We start from the raw sequence: 17473 nt of genomic DNA, 5'->3' as shown, positions 1-17473 counted from the left end.
TCAGAAGAAGCTTCTGTGCCGTCTTTGCTGGGTAAAGATGGGATTGTGCTCTCTTTTTCATTTCCCTCTTTAAAGCTGGAAGAAGATGACTCATGCACGCTGCTCTCGTTCTGAAAGTGAACGCATGTCTCTGTGTCTCTCTCTCTCTCTCTCTCTCTCTCTCTCTCTCTCTCTCTCTCCTCCAAGCCCATATGGCTTTCTGCTCTGACAGCTCAGGAAACCAGACACAGGCCAAACTGGCCACACATCAGTCACTCTCTCTCTTCTATGACGCACACGGCCCCCTCTCACTCTCTCTTTCCTCCTTCCTCTCCGTCAATTTGTTCCCAGTAAGAAGTCTGATAGGACTTGGTGTAGTGTGGAGAACCAGCAGGGATCCTGCTATAAAAGCGCAGGGGCTGTTAGAGCTACTTTATTCCCTAATAAATAGATGGACGCAGCAGTCAGGGGCCTGTAGCTGCTGGAGAGACCATGTGTCTGCCAGGTTCCCGACGTGATTGTGGGGGTTGGAGAGGACGCCTCCTCACCGGGACAGGAAAGGACAGGTCTGGGGTCAGTACCCCCAGGGCGGTGGGGGACACAGCACATTATAGATTTGAGGGGTGATGGTACTGGAGGAGTTTGGGCCATGACCATCAAAACAGGTAATTATCGAAAAACTTATAAAAAAAAATGGACAATGCAAAAACACCATGCATGTAATTACAGTTGTAATTAACATCTGTAATTACATCTATAATTATACTGCTGACTCTTATCTTACACCATAATCCACTCTTAAACCTACCAAAACCTGTCCCTAAACTTACCCATTTCCATCCTCAATAGCAGCAAATGTGTTTCACGATACAAAATAAACAATGTAAGTGCATAGTAGGTAAGGACACCTAAAATAAAGTGTGGCCAAAGAGTTTACTATAGCAAACCAATCACTAAACTGGCAAAACATGATATTTCTCAGTATTTGCATCAAAATTATTATAGAGCCACAACATGAAGCCTTACAAAGAATAAACTAAAAGCTTGTGCGTAGAAAAATATAACTGAGATCAAGTTTATGACATTGATACACCGTTTATGACCTTTCCCTCATGAAAGCACACAGATTTAGGTATGTACATGACCTTACATGCTGTCCTCTTATTAAGCATAATCGGTGCAACATCATGCATGTCAGCGCACTCATTGTGTGCAATAACTATGAAAAATCAGCTCATTAAAACCTACGTTTTACAGCAGTTCATGCAAAGACACAAAAACGTGTTTATATTGATATCTTTGAGTTTTTCTTTACATCAAATGGGAAACTGTAAGACATGATGCACAAACGTGTTTGCATCCAAAGCAAAAGTCCAGTTGGGTTTTGCAAAACCTGTCTATGACCTTTTCCTGATAAAATAACACGATTCGATAAAATCGTGCATGCAAACAAACTCACTGACGATCTACGAGAAGATCCATTTTTGATTAAGACAGCATTTTTAGTATTACATATCATGACTAGGTCTTCTAAAAGCCATGTTACCCCTCATATCTAATTGTAAGATTGCTTTCGAGAGTGTCTGCGACCACAATCCTGCTCACTCACTACTACAATTAGAGTCACAATTAGAGATTTGTCAGATGCACTGGGTGCAAAGGCATCGATTAAACGCTAAAAAGCACGCCAACTAAAAGGCTTGATCCTGTTTTAGGGGGTCAAACAAGTCAATGGATGCACTTTGCTCATCTGACCCTGAATGAATTGGTCTCGAGTCTGAGTATACAGGTCAGTTCTGTATATGATGCTGATTTCTTCATGTCCTTCTCTTTCTCCATGTGTCTCTCACTGTTATCACAGAGGAGTATGGGGGGCTCATTTTCTCCCCAGGCAGCTCGGAGGCCGCTGCCAGTCTGGGCACCGTGCCCAATTCAGTCCTGGCACTCTGACAAGCCGCTGGCTGCCCATCAGTCCTTCTGCGCTGCCCCGGAGAGCCCCTTCCATTCCCTATAACCTCCTTTTCTCCCCCCCCCCCCCCATAACCTCCTTTTCTCCCCCCCCCCCCCCCTTCATCATCCTGGGACCACAACATGACCCTCAGAAATACGAGTTTTATCGCACATCAAAGATGGAAACATCACTATACAGACAATTAGTTATCAAACAGCATAGGCGAATCAAACTCTGCGGTTTTGTGTGAACAGAGCCACTGCGTGAAGGTACCGAAATGACTGCAGCACTGCTCATACGTGAGTGCACATGCTGAAGGAGAGGAAAAAGGACAAGTCCTCAAACGTGACCACACATACAAACACGCTGGCTTGAAGCAGGCAGCTGGAGGGTGGAGAGGTCGGAGTCTCCACAGTCTCGGCCTGATTAAAACTCCCAGCACTGCCTCTCACTCCCCCTGGATTGATTAACCTGACCTGTATCGGATCAACCCCTCGGGACGCAAGCGCAGCCTACTTTCCTGAAGTGGATGAGAGGAACACGAACGGGTTGGGAGGGGGCAAGAGAGGTGGAAAGGAGAGATGGGCCAAAAGGGACCGTAGAGCAAGAGAAGGAGAGCAAACCAGACCAGACTTGCACATCGGCGGTGTACTAATCCCTGCTTTCAAGTTTTGCGTTTCCGGCCCTTTATGTTTAAAACTTCTCTTTGCTCTCTCACACACAATACACCTTCTTGTAATGTTTAATTCAAATGCAAACAATGCATTTCTGCGAGAATGTATCAATTATTTAGGTTTTCATTATTGTTATTATGAGGGCTGCACAGCTGCTCGGTGCGCTGTCAGCAGACGGCTGTCTCTGAGTCCCTGCACTGAGACAAACAGCTCGGCTTTCTTCTCCACAATCAACACACTCTAAAAGAGATACTCTCTGACAGCTATGGCGAGATGAACCAAAAATAAACGGGCACACACACACACACACATACAAACACAGTATTCAGACTAATAGTGAATTTCTCTCTGAAATTCTTATTTGAAAAGCTGGGAAAAAAAGCATTTTAAATAATAATAATAATTGAATATCAATCTTGTACAACTTATTAAAAAAACTAAAATAATACAACCAAATTAATTTAAAAAAGGTATTTTGAGTCAAATATTAGCTTTGCTCTCTGGAAGATTTGCTTCAGGTTTATTCAGGCCAGTTGATGACATAGGAGTACCGTAATTTAAAAAGTAATAATGTCAGGGATAACATCAAACCAATCCCCATTTCCGTTCTTGAGCTTTTCCAGTGCTAATATGGCATGCTGTTTAGAATTATTCTGGTCTTTTTGGAGATTGAAACAGGCTTCTCTGCAGCATTTCCATGTATTCTTTCCCCTACAATCCATTCTTCTATTTTAACAAGATGCTCAGTGTCTGCTGATGAAAAACAGCCCTACAGTGTGATGCTATCACCAGCATACTTCAAAGTAAATGTGATGTTTTTTTGCAGTGTGGGCAGTGTTAGATTTGCACCATACATATTACTTTAGATTTTAGCTGAAAAGTTTCATCTTGCTCTTATCTAACAAGAGAAACTTTTCCATCACAACTAGGTTTTTTGGGGGGCAAATCTTACACTTGCTTTCACAAGGATCTTTTTGAGGCCAACTCTTGTCAGATTTCATAGTTTCTGCAGGTATTTTGAGAAAGGATTCATTCTTTATAATTCATTAAAAATTATCTAAAGGAAAAATTATTTAATTAATACTAAAACAAAACAAAAAAAAATACCATAATATGTTTGCAGAGATTTGGGAAGCATGCTAAACTCACATATTGTTTCTCTGAAGAACAATACTACATCCAGTTATTCTACTTTGAAATGTGCGTTTCGTGTCGTAATGTCTGTTTTTGCTATGGTTTGTGCGATAACGCATGCTGCCAGTTTACCAAATAGTATTTCGATACCACAGGTTGCCAGTTGGCGGAAAACACTGTGTTTTGAAGACATGGAAACCAGCAAACAAATTGTATCAGAGATCGCAGACTCTACCCGACCAAAAATGACTTTGGCATCCATCTAAAAATATTAAAACGAGTATTAAAAGTATTAAAATGTTGATAAATCAACTCATACATTGTGTAAGTTTCCTCACCTTTCATTAAGTCAATTACGCAACTGTTGAGTGTACTCAATCTGGCAACCCGCGTGATCATCGAGTCTGAGGAGGAGGGTCGGGAGAAACAACTCTCTCAGTATTTCAAATGTGGACTCCAGTGCCCATTTCAACTATAGCTGCCAATATTACATACTGTACCTTGGATCAACAGTATGCTGCTGGTGCTGAGATATTGTTTTGTACCATTTCCTAATAGGCTATGCATTTGCTTTACTTTTAACTTTTCTGGAATGCTTATTAGCCTTGATTTTCATAGCTGTCCTTCAGGCTCACAACCTGAATAACGATACCTTAACTGTGGGGGTTTCATCCAGAAAAGATGAAAGTTACTTTATTGATCCACAGGAAAAGGCCAAGTGCAAAGCAACTGGACCTGAAACAAATACCTCAGCAAACAGCATATTCTGATTTAGTGTTTTTGTTAACAGTATTAAAACAATGCCGCATTAAAGGTTTTGGTAACACTTTATAGTATGGGGAATGCATATTGAATATTAACTACGAATTTTGCCTCAAACTCCTACTGTTTAATAGTAGTAAGGCAGAATTTGTAGCATTTAAGTTTAGTTATTTGGGATAAGGGATTTAAAATAAGGGCATGCAGAATAAGGCATTAAAAGGGTCAGTGTGTAGTATTTATGAGGGTCTACTGAAAAAATGGAATATAATATACATAACTATGTTTTCAGTGGAGTATAAAGACCTTACATAATAAACTGTTATGTTTTTATTACCTTAGAATGAGCCATTTCTATCTACATACACCGCGGTTCCCCTTTCAGTGAAGTCACCATTTTGCGACGGCATGTTTCTACAGTAGCCCTAAATGGACAAACTTCTCTATAGAGCGCTAGTCACTCTCTGCTCTCTCAGACGACATATTTGTCCTTTGTCAGCCGCCGTAGAGGGGGGCGACTGCAATTCGCAACCTCACTGCTAGATGCCGCTGAAATTTACACAGTAGTCCTTTAATATGTGCTTTATAAGTACTTATAAACAGCCAATATCCTAGTAATATGCATGCTAATGTAACAGCGGCTAGCTAGTAGTAGTTGCTGTGGAAGTAAACCTCACTCCTCTGACCTCAAGAGACGCTCTAGCGACTGACGCTAGAGCTTGCAGCCTTTAGCCTCCTTGTCAGAGCGTCTGACTCTCATGCCGGCGAATCAGGGTTCGAGTCTCGGTCCGAACAGAAGGGGTTACATTAATAAGCAACTAGTTAATAGTGAGAATTGAACCCTAAAATAAAGTGTTAACAAAGTTTCAGTGATTGGAAGAATGAAATTCAAATACATTGCATATAAAGAAAAAAGGGGCTTATGTATGATCCGTAGTTCAGAAAAAAATAACCTGGTTGGTTTATGGGCCTAAATATTTTTGCAAAGCACATTTTCACAGACTTCCCAAGTGCTAGAAACAGTCTTTGTTGATAAAACAGACCTCTTAACACTCATAGCTCATGACCTCACCACTAAAACTTGCATTAACAGTAACCTCTCCTTGTGGGTGCGGGACCTATGACATCTCTTAGCGCTGGGTCTCAAAAGCCCCCGATGCTGAGGGCTTTACTATCTGGGTGGCTGATGTGTGTTTTCTGCCCTTGAGTCACACAGTTGTTTTAAGAACACTTTTCAATGCGTTCCTAGTTCCTCCCTCTCTCCAGGCCCGGACACGCAGCAGACTAATTCAGTCATCTCTCTGTCTGTTTTGCTCTCTCGCTCTCTCTGTCTCTCTATTTCGTCTCCCGAAGGTCTTTGGTGAGCAATGTGACCATTGTGCAGCCAAACGGCCTGTTATCGTCGGTCATGCTATGAGAGAGAGGTTGTGTTTGAGAGAGTGTGTTTTGAACCCACTGTTTTCTGCCCTGTCAGTGTCTCTCCTCTTCACCACATTAGCTCGGGCTGTTCCCTACCACTGCTTTGATGGTGTGCGCCGCAGGGCCCGATCTCTGTTTCAGGTTGTAATTACTCTCTGGAGGGGCCTCACCTGGCTGTGGGCTCCAGGCATACAGAGGCAAAGAGAGAGAGGAAGAAGAGGAAAGAAGTCGAAGACATGAAAAAACGGAAGATGAGACAGAAAAGGTGGGGAAAGAGGGTGAAACTTAAAAAAATACAGTGGGGCCAAAAGTCTTTGATGAGGAGAAAAAAAAGTAAATCCCTAAAAAAATTATAATAAAAAATAATATGTGTATAAATACTATACAATACTGACGTTTGGACACTACCACAAGATTATTTGAAATAATTTAATAATTATTTTCATAAAAGAAAATGCTTTATAATACGTATAATAAACATACTTTGAAATATTACAATTTAAAAGAAGTATTTTCTATTGCAATGCATTTTAAAATCAAATTTATTCCTGTGATGGATTCAGCATATGCAATTAATTTATTATAGTAATAGTTTATTTTATTTGATAATTGTTTTTTCTTGATTTTGTTATTTAAGATTATACATTATTAAATAAAAGTTAATATATTACACTACTTTTAGGTCACTGAGATGAATTTGTTATAAATGTAGTAGTATATTTTGTTAGCAGTCTCAGACTTTTTGACTTGTGTATGTATACTATATGAACAATGCAAACAACGTCAAACTTGCCTTGTACATCGCACCACTTTTTGCTGTATTTCTGAAGCACCAGCATCAAGGATTCACACTCTGAAAGACAAACCTTGCAGTAGAAAGCAAACACCTCAGTCCGTCAGACTGTCTGTAAAGGAAAAGTGCATTGATATGACACACAGAGCAATGAAACGTTAGGGGAATATAAAGGGATTTGTTCATTTTACATCAGTAGCGGTATTAACATTACGATGCATTATGCAGGACGAGTATTACATCATCGGCTGTTCTTTACACAGGCACCGAGAGCATCGGCTTCCTGGTGTTTCCCCTGTAGAACCCCAACGGGGGTGCAGCTCCTAGGGAGATTCGACCTGATTTGAATAGAGTAACGTGGCTTCCCTTGCCGTAGAAGAAACTGTTGTCTGATTTCATGAAAAGCCCATTCAGCTAGCTGGATGTATGTGAACGTTTGTGCAAGTTACAGCCGCCAAAATCTCTCCTAAACTGCCACCGCTTGCTAAACAAAAAAGCAGATTGGAGTCATACACGATGCCGAGAATGAGAGAGAGAGAATCTACAAAGTAGCCTAAAATCTATTCATGAGGTGTCAGCTTTCAACAGCATGTTGACACATGCCTACGTCTCCTAGGAAACGGTTGCCCCAAGCGCAGTTATCAGCACAGTTCTGTGGCATGCAATTATCCAATTATCTCCCTCCCCTGAATCAGCACATCAAATCACATGACAGATCCTTTTTTTTTTCTTTTTCTGCAAGGTCTTACAACACCTTCGCATTTGCATGTAGCACTTGTCCTTCCAGTTCTCACTGCCTCTTGGCTTCATTTTCACTTTCCTTCAGCGGAATCTTTTGTTTTTATTCCCCCACATGATCGCAACATCCTGATATGCTTCCTGTTTTCTCTGACTATTCTGCTTTCGCTTGGTGCAATTTAGCCTGAATGATCATAAACTGTTCAATTAATAGCATCGTCGCTTTGTGGTAAGTGCATGCTTTTTAATTGTTAGCTTTCGCCTGCTTTCTAAATCAAACCCCTCCCTTTCCTCTCTCTCTCGTCCCCTCCTCCCTCTCTCTCCCTCTCTCTCCCTCTCTCTCTCTCTCTCTCTCTCTCTCTCTCTCTCTCTCTCTCTCTGCATATCCAGGAGCAGCTTGAGTCCTGCTTTTGGCTCTGCAGGCCTGCTTTGAGAGTCTCTGACTCACAGCAGTGCAGTTCTGGAGCGGCCCTCCTCTCTGGCGGTGAGGCCGGCTGGAGGAGCCAGGGAGAGGGGCTGCTGCCACAGACCTCTCGCCCCCTTACATGCTGGGCATTGGGGTACAGCGCACATTTAGAGCCCTTCATCTGTCCACCATACAAGCCCAGGACCTGTCTGTCAGAGAGAGCACATGAATTCAACTGACGTCAGAAATGGCGTCCGCAGCGCGTTTTTTTCCCTCCAGTAATCTGACACTCACTAGTTAAGTGGGCGATAAAAAATAAGAGGGATTGGTGAGTTTGTGGCAAAGCGAGTTTTTATTAAAGATTCTGAAGACATTTTTCCCCTCTTAAAATAATGTGCCTCTATTATGGAAGCTTGTTTCTTTCAATTTTTTTTTCTTCTCACAATTCAACGTTGTTAGCTATATTATAAAAACTCTGGCAATTCGCAAAATTCACACTTTTTCCTCTGACTCTTTTCTCACAATTGCAATTTTATATCTCACAATTCTGACTTTTCCCTTGCAATTGTGTAATGTGTAACTAAAAGTCTGTATCACGCAATTCTGAAAGAAAAACATTTAGCATTGAAAGGTGTAAACTTTGTTTTTGCATTTGTCAAAAAAAAGGCAGAATTGTGACAAAAAAGTCAGAATTACCTTTTTTTATTCAATGGTGGAAACAATCTTCCATATAAATAATAAATAGTAAGGCCAGAAATGTGTATTAAGAAAGCAAACAGGATCCATTTTGAATTCGTGTGAACTTGCAGGACTGTGCTGCTTCATAAATAATGTTGTTAAGAGTTTTGTGCTTTTCACAATTATAACCTGAACCAGTGCGAGTGAAAGGAGAGGGGAAAAAGTGACATTTATTGAAGAGAGTGAGAGAGAGAGAGAGAGAGAGAGAGAGAGAGAGAGAGAGAGAGAGAGAGAGAGAGAGAGAGAGAGAGAGAGAGAGAGAGAGAGAGAGAGAGAGAGAAGGTTCGAGACAGACAGAGAGCCAGAGTGGGGAGGGTTGGACTTGTGCTGTCAGTTGTGCTGTGCAGCATTTTCTTTTGTAAACACAAATGTGTGTGTGTGCTGCTTTTCTTCCTTCTTTCTGCTACACTCCACTACTTTCTGCAAATGCTCCCGTCATATCGGCTAACAATGCCAAAGAGCCCACAGAGGGGGGCCTGAGGCCCAAAGACAGGGAAATATGCAAAAGGTGGAATAAAAACTACCTTACGTAAGACTGACGGGGCAAAAAGGCTGTTACTGCCAGATTCATAGAGCGTAACATTGCGTGCCTTTTTGTTAGGGTTATGATGCAAAATGTTTCTTTTACAAGAAGTGAACAACAGTATGACTAAATTATCTATTATATTATAAAAGATTAAAAACAGTGATATTAATCTACAGAACTACAGAACTTTTTTAAAGCATGTGAATAACAATTTTCAAAGAATTAAGAAATGTTATCATGCAAAAAAAAAAAAAAGTACAAAAAAGAGAACATATTTTTTATTTACATTTAACTAAAGTCTATTAAATATATAGCCTTAATATATTTTATATATATTATATATTTTATAATAATTTTCTTCCCTTTGTTTGTTTTATAATTCACACACGCACAAAACCTGTTATTTGCACACTTAGAGAGAAATGTGACGTTAAAATGCAACTTTACTCTTGTAATAAAAAAATAAAAACCTGAAATAACAACTTCAAAAATACAACCATCTGACACGGAAGCTGAAGGGTTAAGAGTAAAGTGAACTGAATTGTAAGAAGTTGGTTTCCAGGGGAACTATTCTTACTGTTCCAGCTGAGTTGGGCTAAACCACTTTGCTTTTAAAAAGGGGGTTGATAAACACACACAACACGAATATGTTTCATAACAGTTTACAGGGAAACAGAACACGGACTATGACAAGACCTACCTATATATGTGGTGCCTCTTTTTAAGTTTCAGACTGTTGTTAAACAATTTGTTTCGTTTTAACAGGTATTATTTATGCACGACTCCCCCGCAGCCGCTCTGTGCTGGCGGCCCTGCCAAGTCAGTTTGAAAAGATCAGACAAAGGCAGCAGGAAGCCCCTCGGCTTGGCAATGAGTGCGAGCGGAGCAGAAACGCGAAACGAAGCCTCACTCTTTTATCTGATAGCGGACTGAATTTATTTTCTCCCGAGGTTTGTGGCAGTTTTAGACATCTTTTGAAAATGTACGACCGTCTGGATCCCCGGGTCGAGCGAAGACTATTATCAAAGCGCCAAACGGGCAGCAGCGCCGTCTGACCGTCCGTTCGCTTTCGGTCTGAATCGGATCAAGCGTCTTTTGGGAGGCAATTTTGCATTTGAATCCTTCCTACGCCACTGAAAGGATCACTTGGGACGGAGAGTTGTCGATTTACCCAGTTAAATGTAAAAAGAAAAGCTTGAGGAGCTTTCTAAAAGCCTTTTCCCCCCCTCCTACGGGGACTGCGAGACGCGACGGTGACCGTTGGTGGGGGTTTGCCGCCGTTTGTTTTCTTGAGCGCGTGTGGAAGATGGAGACGCACATCTCGTGTCTCTTCCCGGAGATATTAGCCATGATTTTCAGCTACTTGGACGTGAGGGACAAAGGCAGGGTGGCCCAAGTGTGCACGGCGTGGAGGGACGCGTCCTACCACAAGTCCGTGTGGAGGGGGGTGGAAGCCAAGCTGCATCTGAGGCGGGCGAACCCGTCCCTGTTCCCCAGCCTCCAGGCGCGAGGCATCAGGCGCGTGCAGATCCTCAGCCTGCGGCGCAGCCTCAGCTACGTGATCCAGGGGATGCCCAACATCGAAAGCTTGAATCTGAGCGGCTGCTACAACTTAACGGATAACGGCCTGGGGCACGCGTTCGTGCAGGAGATCCCTTCCCTGAGGGTGCTCAACCTGAGCCTCTGCAAGCAGATCACGGATTCCAGTTTAGGCAGAATAGCGCAGTATCTGAAAAACTTGGAGGTGTTGGAACTGGGCGGCTGCAGTAATATCACGAACACGGGCTTGTTGCTCATCGCGTGGGGTTTGCACAGACTCAAAAGTCTTAATCTGAGGAGCTGCCGGCATGTGTCGGACGTGGGCATCGGGCACTTGGCCGGCATGACCCGGAGCGCGGCGGAGGGCTGCCTCAGCCTGGAATACCTGACCTTGCAGGACTGCCAGAAGTTGACGGACTTGTCCCTCAAGCATATTTCAAAAGGCCTGACTAAGCTCAAAGTGCTCAATCTGAGTTTCTGCGGGGGCATCTCGGACGCTGGCATGATCCATCTCTCTCACATGACGAGCCTGTGGAGCCTTAATCTGCGCTCGTGCGACAACATCAGCGACACGGGCATCATGCACCTCGCCATGGGCACGTTGAGACTCTCCGGACTCGACGTGTCCTTTTGCGACAAAATAGGCGACCAGAGCCTGGCTTATATCGCGCAGGGCCTGTACCAGCTCAAGTCGCTGTCGCTGTGCTCGTGCCACATCAGTGACGATGGCATCAACAGGATGGTGCGCCAAATGCACGAGCTGAGGACGCTCAACATCGGTCAGTGCGTGCGGATTACAGACAAAGGACTGGAGCTGATCGCAGACCACCTGACGCAACTGACCGGCATCGATCTGTATGGATGTACGAAAATCACAAAGAGGGGACTGGAGAGGATCACGCAGCTCCCCTGCCTTAAAGTTTTGAACCTGGGCCTTTGGCAGATGACTGAAAGTGAGAAAGTGAGGTGAAACTTGGGGGGTTTCTGGAGGAGGGAGGGAGAGAGAGAGAGAGAGAGAGAGAGAGAGAGAGAGAGAGAAGGAGGGCGGGAGGGGGATGGGTGGATTTCAATAGAGCAAAGTACATAAAAAGAGGCTTAAAATGCTGAATGTGATACATGTGTCAGTTATTGCTATTAACACACACGAAAAAGTTGTTTTTCTTAACAAATCGCAATATCAAACCGCCTCCTCCCCAAGTATCGCGATATTTTGGCTACCTCGTTAGATGTATTATATTGTTATTCTTAACAAGAATGAGAATTTGTGCCTAGAAAAACAATTCCCTCCCCCTTATCTCGTCTTTGGCTTAAGGAAAGCAAAAAAAAAGACTGGATTCAGACCCCCCCCCCCATTTTTTAATTTCCCTTCCTTCAAAAAAAAGCTAAAGGTTTCAAAACAAATCCCTTTTTTCAAGTGTCCTGTGATTTGACAGTTCACCTTAAAATATTTGAATTCTTCATTTTTTTCCAGTCATTATTAAACATGCCGCTTTGTGAGAGACTACAGCAGTCTTTGTATGTCTTATTTTTTATGTATTTATCAAACCACAGGACCATTTAAAAATTAGGTAGATTAAAAATGAGAAGGAAATAGTTACCAGTCACAGGACCTAAAATATACATCTCCCATTACTGACACAAACTATATACAAAAATTTCGATGGCGAATAAAGAAAAAAAAGTTCATGGACATATGTCAACTGCCCTTATGCAAAGACAGACAAAAAAAAATAATACTGGGTTTGTACACTAAAGCTTTTATATTTCCAGAACGCTTTTAGTTTTTGCTCAATTTTACAGGCCTGAAAGCCTTTAATTCCTGCTTTGAATAAGAGGTTGCCTCTGCTGATGTATTTATGCTTATGTAAGCAGATATTAATTAATGGCTGTGATTCAGAGCGTTGTACTTCAAATTGAAGTGAATTTTGTCCCTGAGAAAGAAAAAAAAACCCTGTTTGCAATTCACTGACACCTTGTTTGCCTCTTCACAGGGCTGAAACAGGGCGCATCGTGTTATAAAACAATCTGTCTGTTTTAAATACATTAATATTCAACTTTACATATAAAAGACATGGTCGCAACGAGGGTAAACACGCAAAATGCATGTCAGGCCTATATATGTACAATGATGTATTGACCTGCAACATGTATTGAGTCCTGCTGAGAAGCTACTGTGTCCTAATGTACTGTAAATGTATTTGTAAAAAGAATCCCAAATTAAAATGTTTTATATTCTTACAGTAAAAACATTAAAGTTGATATTTATATAAATAAAAGAGCCACTTGGAAATCCGTTACGAGTTTGGTATAATTCAGTGTGGTTTTGTGCCTTTTTGATGCTATAGATCTCCATGTTTAGGCAGCATCACAGATCATTTTGCTATAATAGGGTTTATTTGGATCATTGCCAACATAGTGGATTTGAGAAATGCACGTTTTAGAGGACGATGGAAGTGATATTTGTGTGTTAAGGGCATGCATGTTTGTTACATTATTTATGAAGCGCAACAAAATGGATGCTTCCCTTAATTGTGCCAGTGAGGGTGTTAAAACAGCAATGCTGCCTTTTTCTTTTTTTTTTTTTTACAATTGAGGTCATCTAATCCAATAATATACTGCATCTGATATCAATTTAGTGACTATAACATTGGATATTTTTCACCCACCGAAATAATATTATAAATCCTGGTCTCAACAGTTGCTATTGTTTCCCTAAGTTAAGAAGCCAGGTTTAGGATTTTTTCTTCTCCTTGCTCAGTCACGCATACCAGATCTGAGAGACGGGGTTTGTCCCACGGGAGTCTTCCTCCCCCCTTAGAAAAAAGAGAGAAAAAAAACCCCCTCAGCCCACCCCCTTTCCTCAAACAGACACTTTTAAACATTCCTCACCATCATTCAAAGCATTTAAGCTTTAGTCTTTGCTCCCCTCCACCGTCCGGAGGGGTGGAGGATTTAAACGGGGGCGCTTGATGAGAGAGCGAGAGAGAATTTAAGCCCTTCTGAAGGTTGCCGCCATCTCTTTTACTAACTTTGCTGAGTTCATAGATTTTTTTTTTCTTTCCCTGGAGCTACATTTTTTTTTCCCCTTGCATTTTTACAACTGGAAAGGTTTGTCAGACATTCTGATATCTTGTTCGCATAGATCTTAAAGTTTTAAAAACTACACTATTTTTTGATTTTTGCTGAACCGAGCCAGCATAGCAGAAAAACAGGCACGATTTATAAAAAAATAAAAATACAGCCCGTTTTTACTGCTGGGAATTTTAACAAAGCACTTGAAACATTAGCAGCTCTCCCAGCGCCTGTGGTTGAAGGTGTTTCTGGGTTACAGTGAGACGCTTTGAAGTTTCAGAAGGATCCAGAAAGGTGGGGGTGGAGGGCTTGAAGGGTATTTTACTCTTGTCTAAAGTTGCAGGCATTCTAGAAGGCCCATGTGATTTGCTCAGACAGCCTAAAATCAAGCACAGACCAAAACAATCTAATCATGTGATAAAAGTCATTTATTGTTTCATTTAAAAAATAGGACGGAAATCTGATTTGGTTGCAGTCAGTGTAAGAGGAAAGGTGGTTGAAAGCTGTGCCGGCCACATCGCTGGAAAATGGACAAGAATTTGTGAGTCACTGTTTGACTTTGGTGTGTGCGGTGCAAGAACTCTGTCTGACTTCAGGAGACCGGCACCGTCTAGCAAACATGGCACACGAGATGTGCTTTAGTTTTGCATCTCTGTGTGTGGCGTTGCTGTTTATCCTTTCAGAACAACTGCATAAGGCCAAATGTGAGCGAAGAGAACAATCTGTTGCTTTATTCTGCACAGGATAAAATACTTCAGATGTCCGTGTATGATACAAGCAACGGAAAACCTCTTCACTCACATTCAAAATCTGGGTTCAGTACAAATTTAGCTCAATCAATAGCCTAGCATTTTTGGCATAATGATGATTACCACTAAAATAATTTCAACCAATCCCTTGTTTCTTTATAATATATACTTTTATATAGGCTATTAGTTAATAATTTTATAAAAGCAATTTGGGTCAAACTTTATATTAGGCGTTTATACTTACAAAATAATTGTTAGATACAATGTACGTATGGGTTTATATTGTATTGCAAAACTTTCTCTGCTATCTAAGTGGGTTTAGGGACTGGTTTAGTTGTTTTAGGTAGGTTTAAGGGTGAACAACAGTGTAATTATAGATGTAATTACAGAAATGAATTACATGCAGGTATTTTATATTTGGTTACACTTTATTTTAAGGTGTCACTGTTGCCATGTCATTATATATTTAAGTAAGTAATATTAATTAACATGTACTTACTATAGTGTTGGGATTGGTAGGATTAGCGTTTGATTGATGCATGTAATTATGCATAATTTACTGTTATTACTATGGTAATTACATGTAACATGTAACAATGACACTATAAAATGATTAAATATAAGTACAATTTTAAAACATGAATGAGTGCATTGTTGTAAACGTTAGTACATTGTAGATAAAGACACAATATACATTTGCGTATCATTTGAGCCATTCCAGTCATTTCAGCGTTGCGCTATTGTTTGTGGCATTGCATTGTAATGACAATGAAGTTATAAAACGGGATGTAACTTAACAAAGAAGACAATAGTAAGTGATTTTTGACCCACACCAAAATTGTTTACATGACATTGAAACAGTATTTTAATATTAATGTATTGGCCACATTTACTTCTACGGATACTATTGAGCTTAATTTGTACCGGACGTGCAGTTTTATATTAAATCTCATAGAAATTTTGAAACAGGACTTGTATAAAGCACAGCTGTAGAGTCATGTGTTGGTGGTTAAACTGATTTTTTTCTGTGGCTGCCTAGTCCGTTAGCGAATTCTGATGCAAAGGTTTGTGACTCACGTCGCACAGAGAGATTTGGGTTGGAAAAGAGTGGAATTAACTCTGTGGTGAAAGTGCGCATGATGGCTAACTGTCTCAGGTTTTAGTCATAGCTCTCATTAGAACTAATCCACAGCAGTCTTTTCACACTGCGGGCTGGATGGTGGCCATATGGCATTTTTACAAGCAGACAACTGGTTTACAGCACATACTGTACGTCAAATGCTTTTTTTTGAAGAAGCCAAATGAAACGGTAGGTTTGAGAGTGAAGGCAATTCTTGTCTGTGTGTGTGTGTGTGTGTGTGTAGCAACTAGGCTTGCTCTGGTTTGTTGTTGCCAGCTCTCCTCCAGTGAGGTTGTGACAGAGTTTGACTGGTGTCATGTGACCTTGCTGGATGTGTGAGTACAGAGGGGCCAGAGCCAGGAGACCCAATCTGTCGCCCTCTCGCCCCACCCTTCACACACATGCAGAGATGGAAACAAATTTGCAAAAATGACCCTTAAAGTATAGGCTCTCTCCAAATTCTAGGCAAAATTTAGGAAAATGAAGGAAAACCATGTCAAACTTGGCAGATTTGTGCATGTTTCCGTCTTGTTAGGGAGTGTTTGGAGGCTCTATCTTCTCAGACGTACACACATACACACACACACACCCTCATTATCTTAGACTATTTTTCTCTGTCTTTGGCATTTCTTTTCTTTTCTCTGAACGAAATGCGACACAGGCTTGTGTTGCACCAGTTTTCCCCTTTGTTCTGATTGTATTAGGTGACGGGTCCACATGTTCTGGATCGTATCTGCTTTCATATGCAGTGAAATGCAGCTCTCCGGCAGCACTCCGGAGGCAGGAGGTCTGTGCATGAAAGAAACTTGAGTGCGAGACTGAAAACCACACCACACAACAAAAAACGATATGGGAGAAAAAAAGACAACCAGTGATTGGAAGCTTTGTTGCGCCTAAACCGTCCATTTTAGCGTTAATCCTTGACCTCAAACTGTCAGACGCACCTTTTGACAGTCAAGAATATAAGTTGTGACTGAATAGCTGCTATGAAATAAGAAATAACAATTGATCAGTACATGCTAAAATACACGCTATAGTAAAAGTTGAGATGGAAAAAAACCTGTTCACTGCACAGCATAAGATAGAGAGGAAGGAAAAACCGGAAGATGCGCGTGGGAAACAGGAAGGTAAAGGGGAAGAGATGCTTGCGAGCATACAAAATTGGGTAAGACACAAGAAAATGTTTTATTTCTTAGCCTCTATGATTTTCTTCGGCTTGGCTCTATAATTTAAAAGGTAAAAGCTGATAGACGAGTGTGTGTGTGTGTGTGTGTGCCAGGCTACAGGCCGACTGCACAGGAGGAGATTTGTTACTCAGAGTGTGGGTGGTAGAGAGGGCGTGAGTGTTGTGTGTGGTGCTCTGAATCCACTCAAAGAGGGAAGCGATGGAAAGAGAGAGAGAGGGAGAGAGAGTGCTAAAAGGAAGAAAGTGGATGAGAGATGGATGACGGGGGGACGCACAGTACTGTAGCTAAAACCTCTTCACAGAAATACAGCCCGTCACATCCGTCGAGACCCCACACAGCCGGCTGAGCTCCTCTCCACAGGAGGATATATTTTTAAAACCACCGTGGCTTTGGAATTATCTAAGAGGTTCATCCGTAATGTTTTAGTAAGGTAGTCACTTTTTCAAGCACTACATATACAAAAAGCACTGTAGGTCCGATGGGTTTGTAAATCCAGTGGAATTTGTATCTTGCCAGATGTTTTGAAGTTGGATCAAAGTTATTGGTTGAAATGGAAGAAAGATGTATCCTGAGCAAGGTAGAAAACCCTCCGTGCTGCCAACAAGAGCAGAAATCTGGATTGGATAAATCTAGAAGATCCAACATGGCACTATAGCCGTTACAAGAAACTTGACTTTACCGCCAGATTG

General features: G+C 41.5%; 2 protein-coding genes across 3 annotated transcripts in view; one reads left to right on the top strand and one right to left on the bottom strand.

The window, feature by feature from the left end:
• Positions 1–17473, bottom strand: part of wnt5b (wingless-type MMTV integration site family, member 5b) — an 89985-nt gene that overhangs the window by 26684 nt on the left and 45828 nt on the right. The window contains exon 2 of one of the 2 annotated variants that reach the window (XM_067428526.1): positions 6710–6821. The exons of the other annotated variant lie outside the window; for it this stretch is intronic. Coding sequence (XP_067284627.1) covers positions 6710–6718 — 9 coding nt within the window. The 5' untranslated portion in view covers positions 6719–6821. The remainder of the gene's footprint in view (positions 1–6709; positions 6822–17473) is intronic. 2 annotated transcript variants of the gene reach the window in all.
• Positions 9810–12953, top strand: fbxl14b (F-box and leucine-rich repeat protein 14b). The gene has a single exon (XM_067428524.1). It carries the CDS (start codon positions 10424–10426, stop codon positions 11624–11626), a length of 1203 nt encoding a protein of 400 aa, XP_067284625.1. The 5' UTR covers positions 9810–10423; the 3' UTR covers positions 11627–12953.

Source organism: Pseudorasbora parva, chromosome 20, assembly GCF_024679245.1.
Source record: "Pseudorasbora parva isolate DD20220531a chromosome 20, ASM2467924v1, whole genome shotgun sequence".
In the NCBI taxonomy this organism is placed as follows: domain Eukaryota; kingdom Metazoa; phylum Chordata; class Actinopteri; order Cypriniformes; family Gobionidae; genus Pseudorasbora; species Pseudorasbora parva.
Note: the sequence above shows the minus strand (reverse complement) of the source record. Positions and strands in the feature narration are given on the sequence as shown.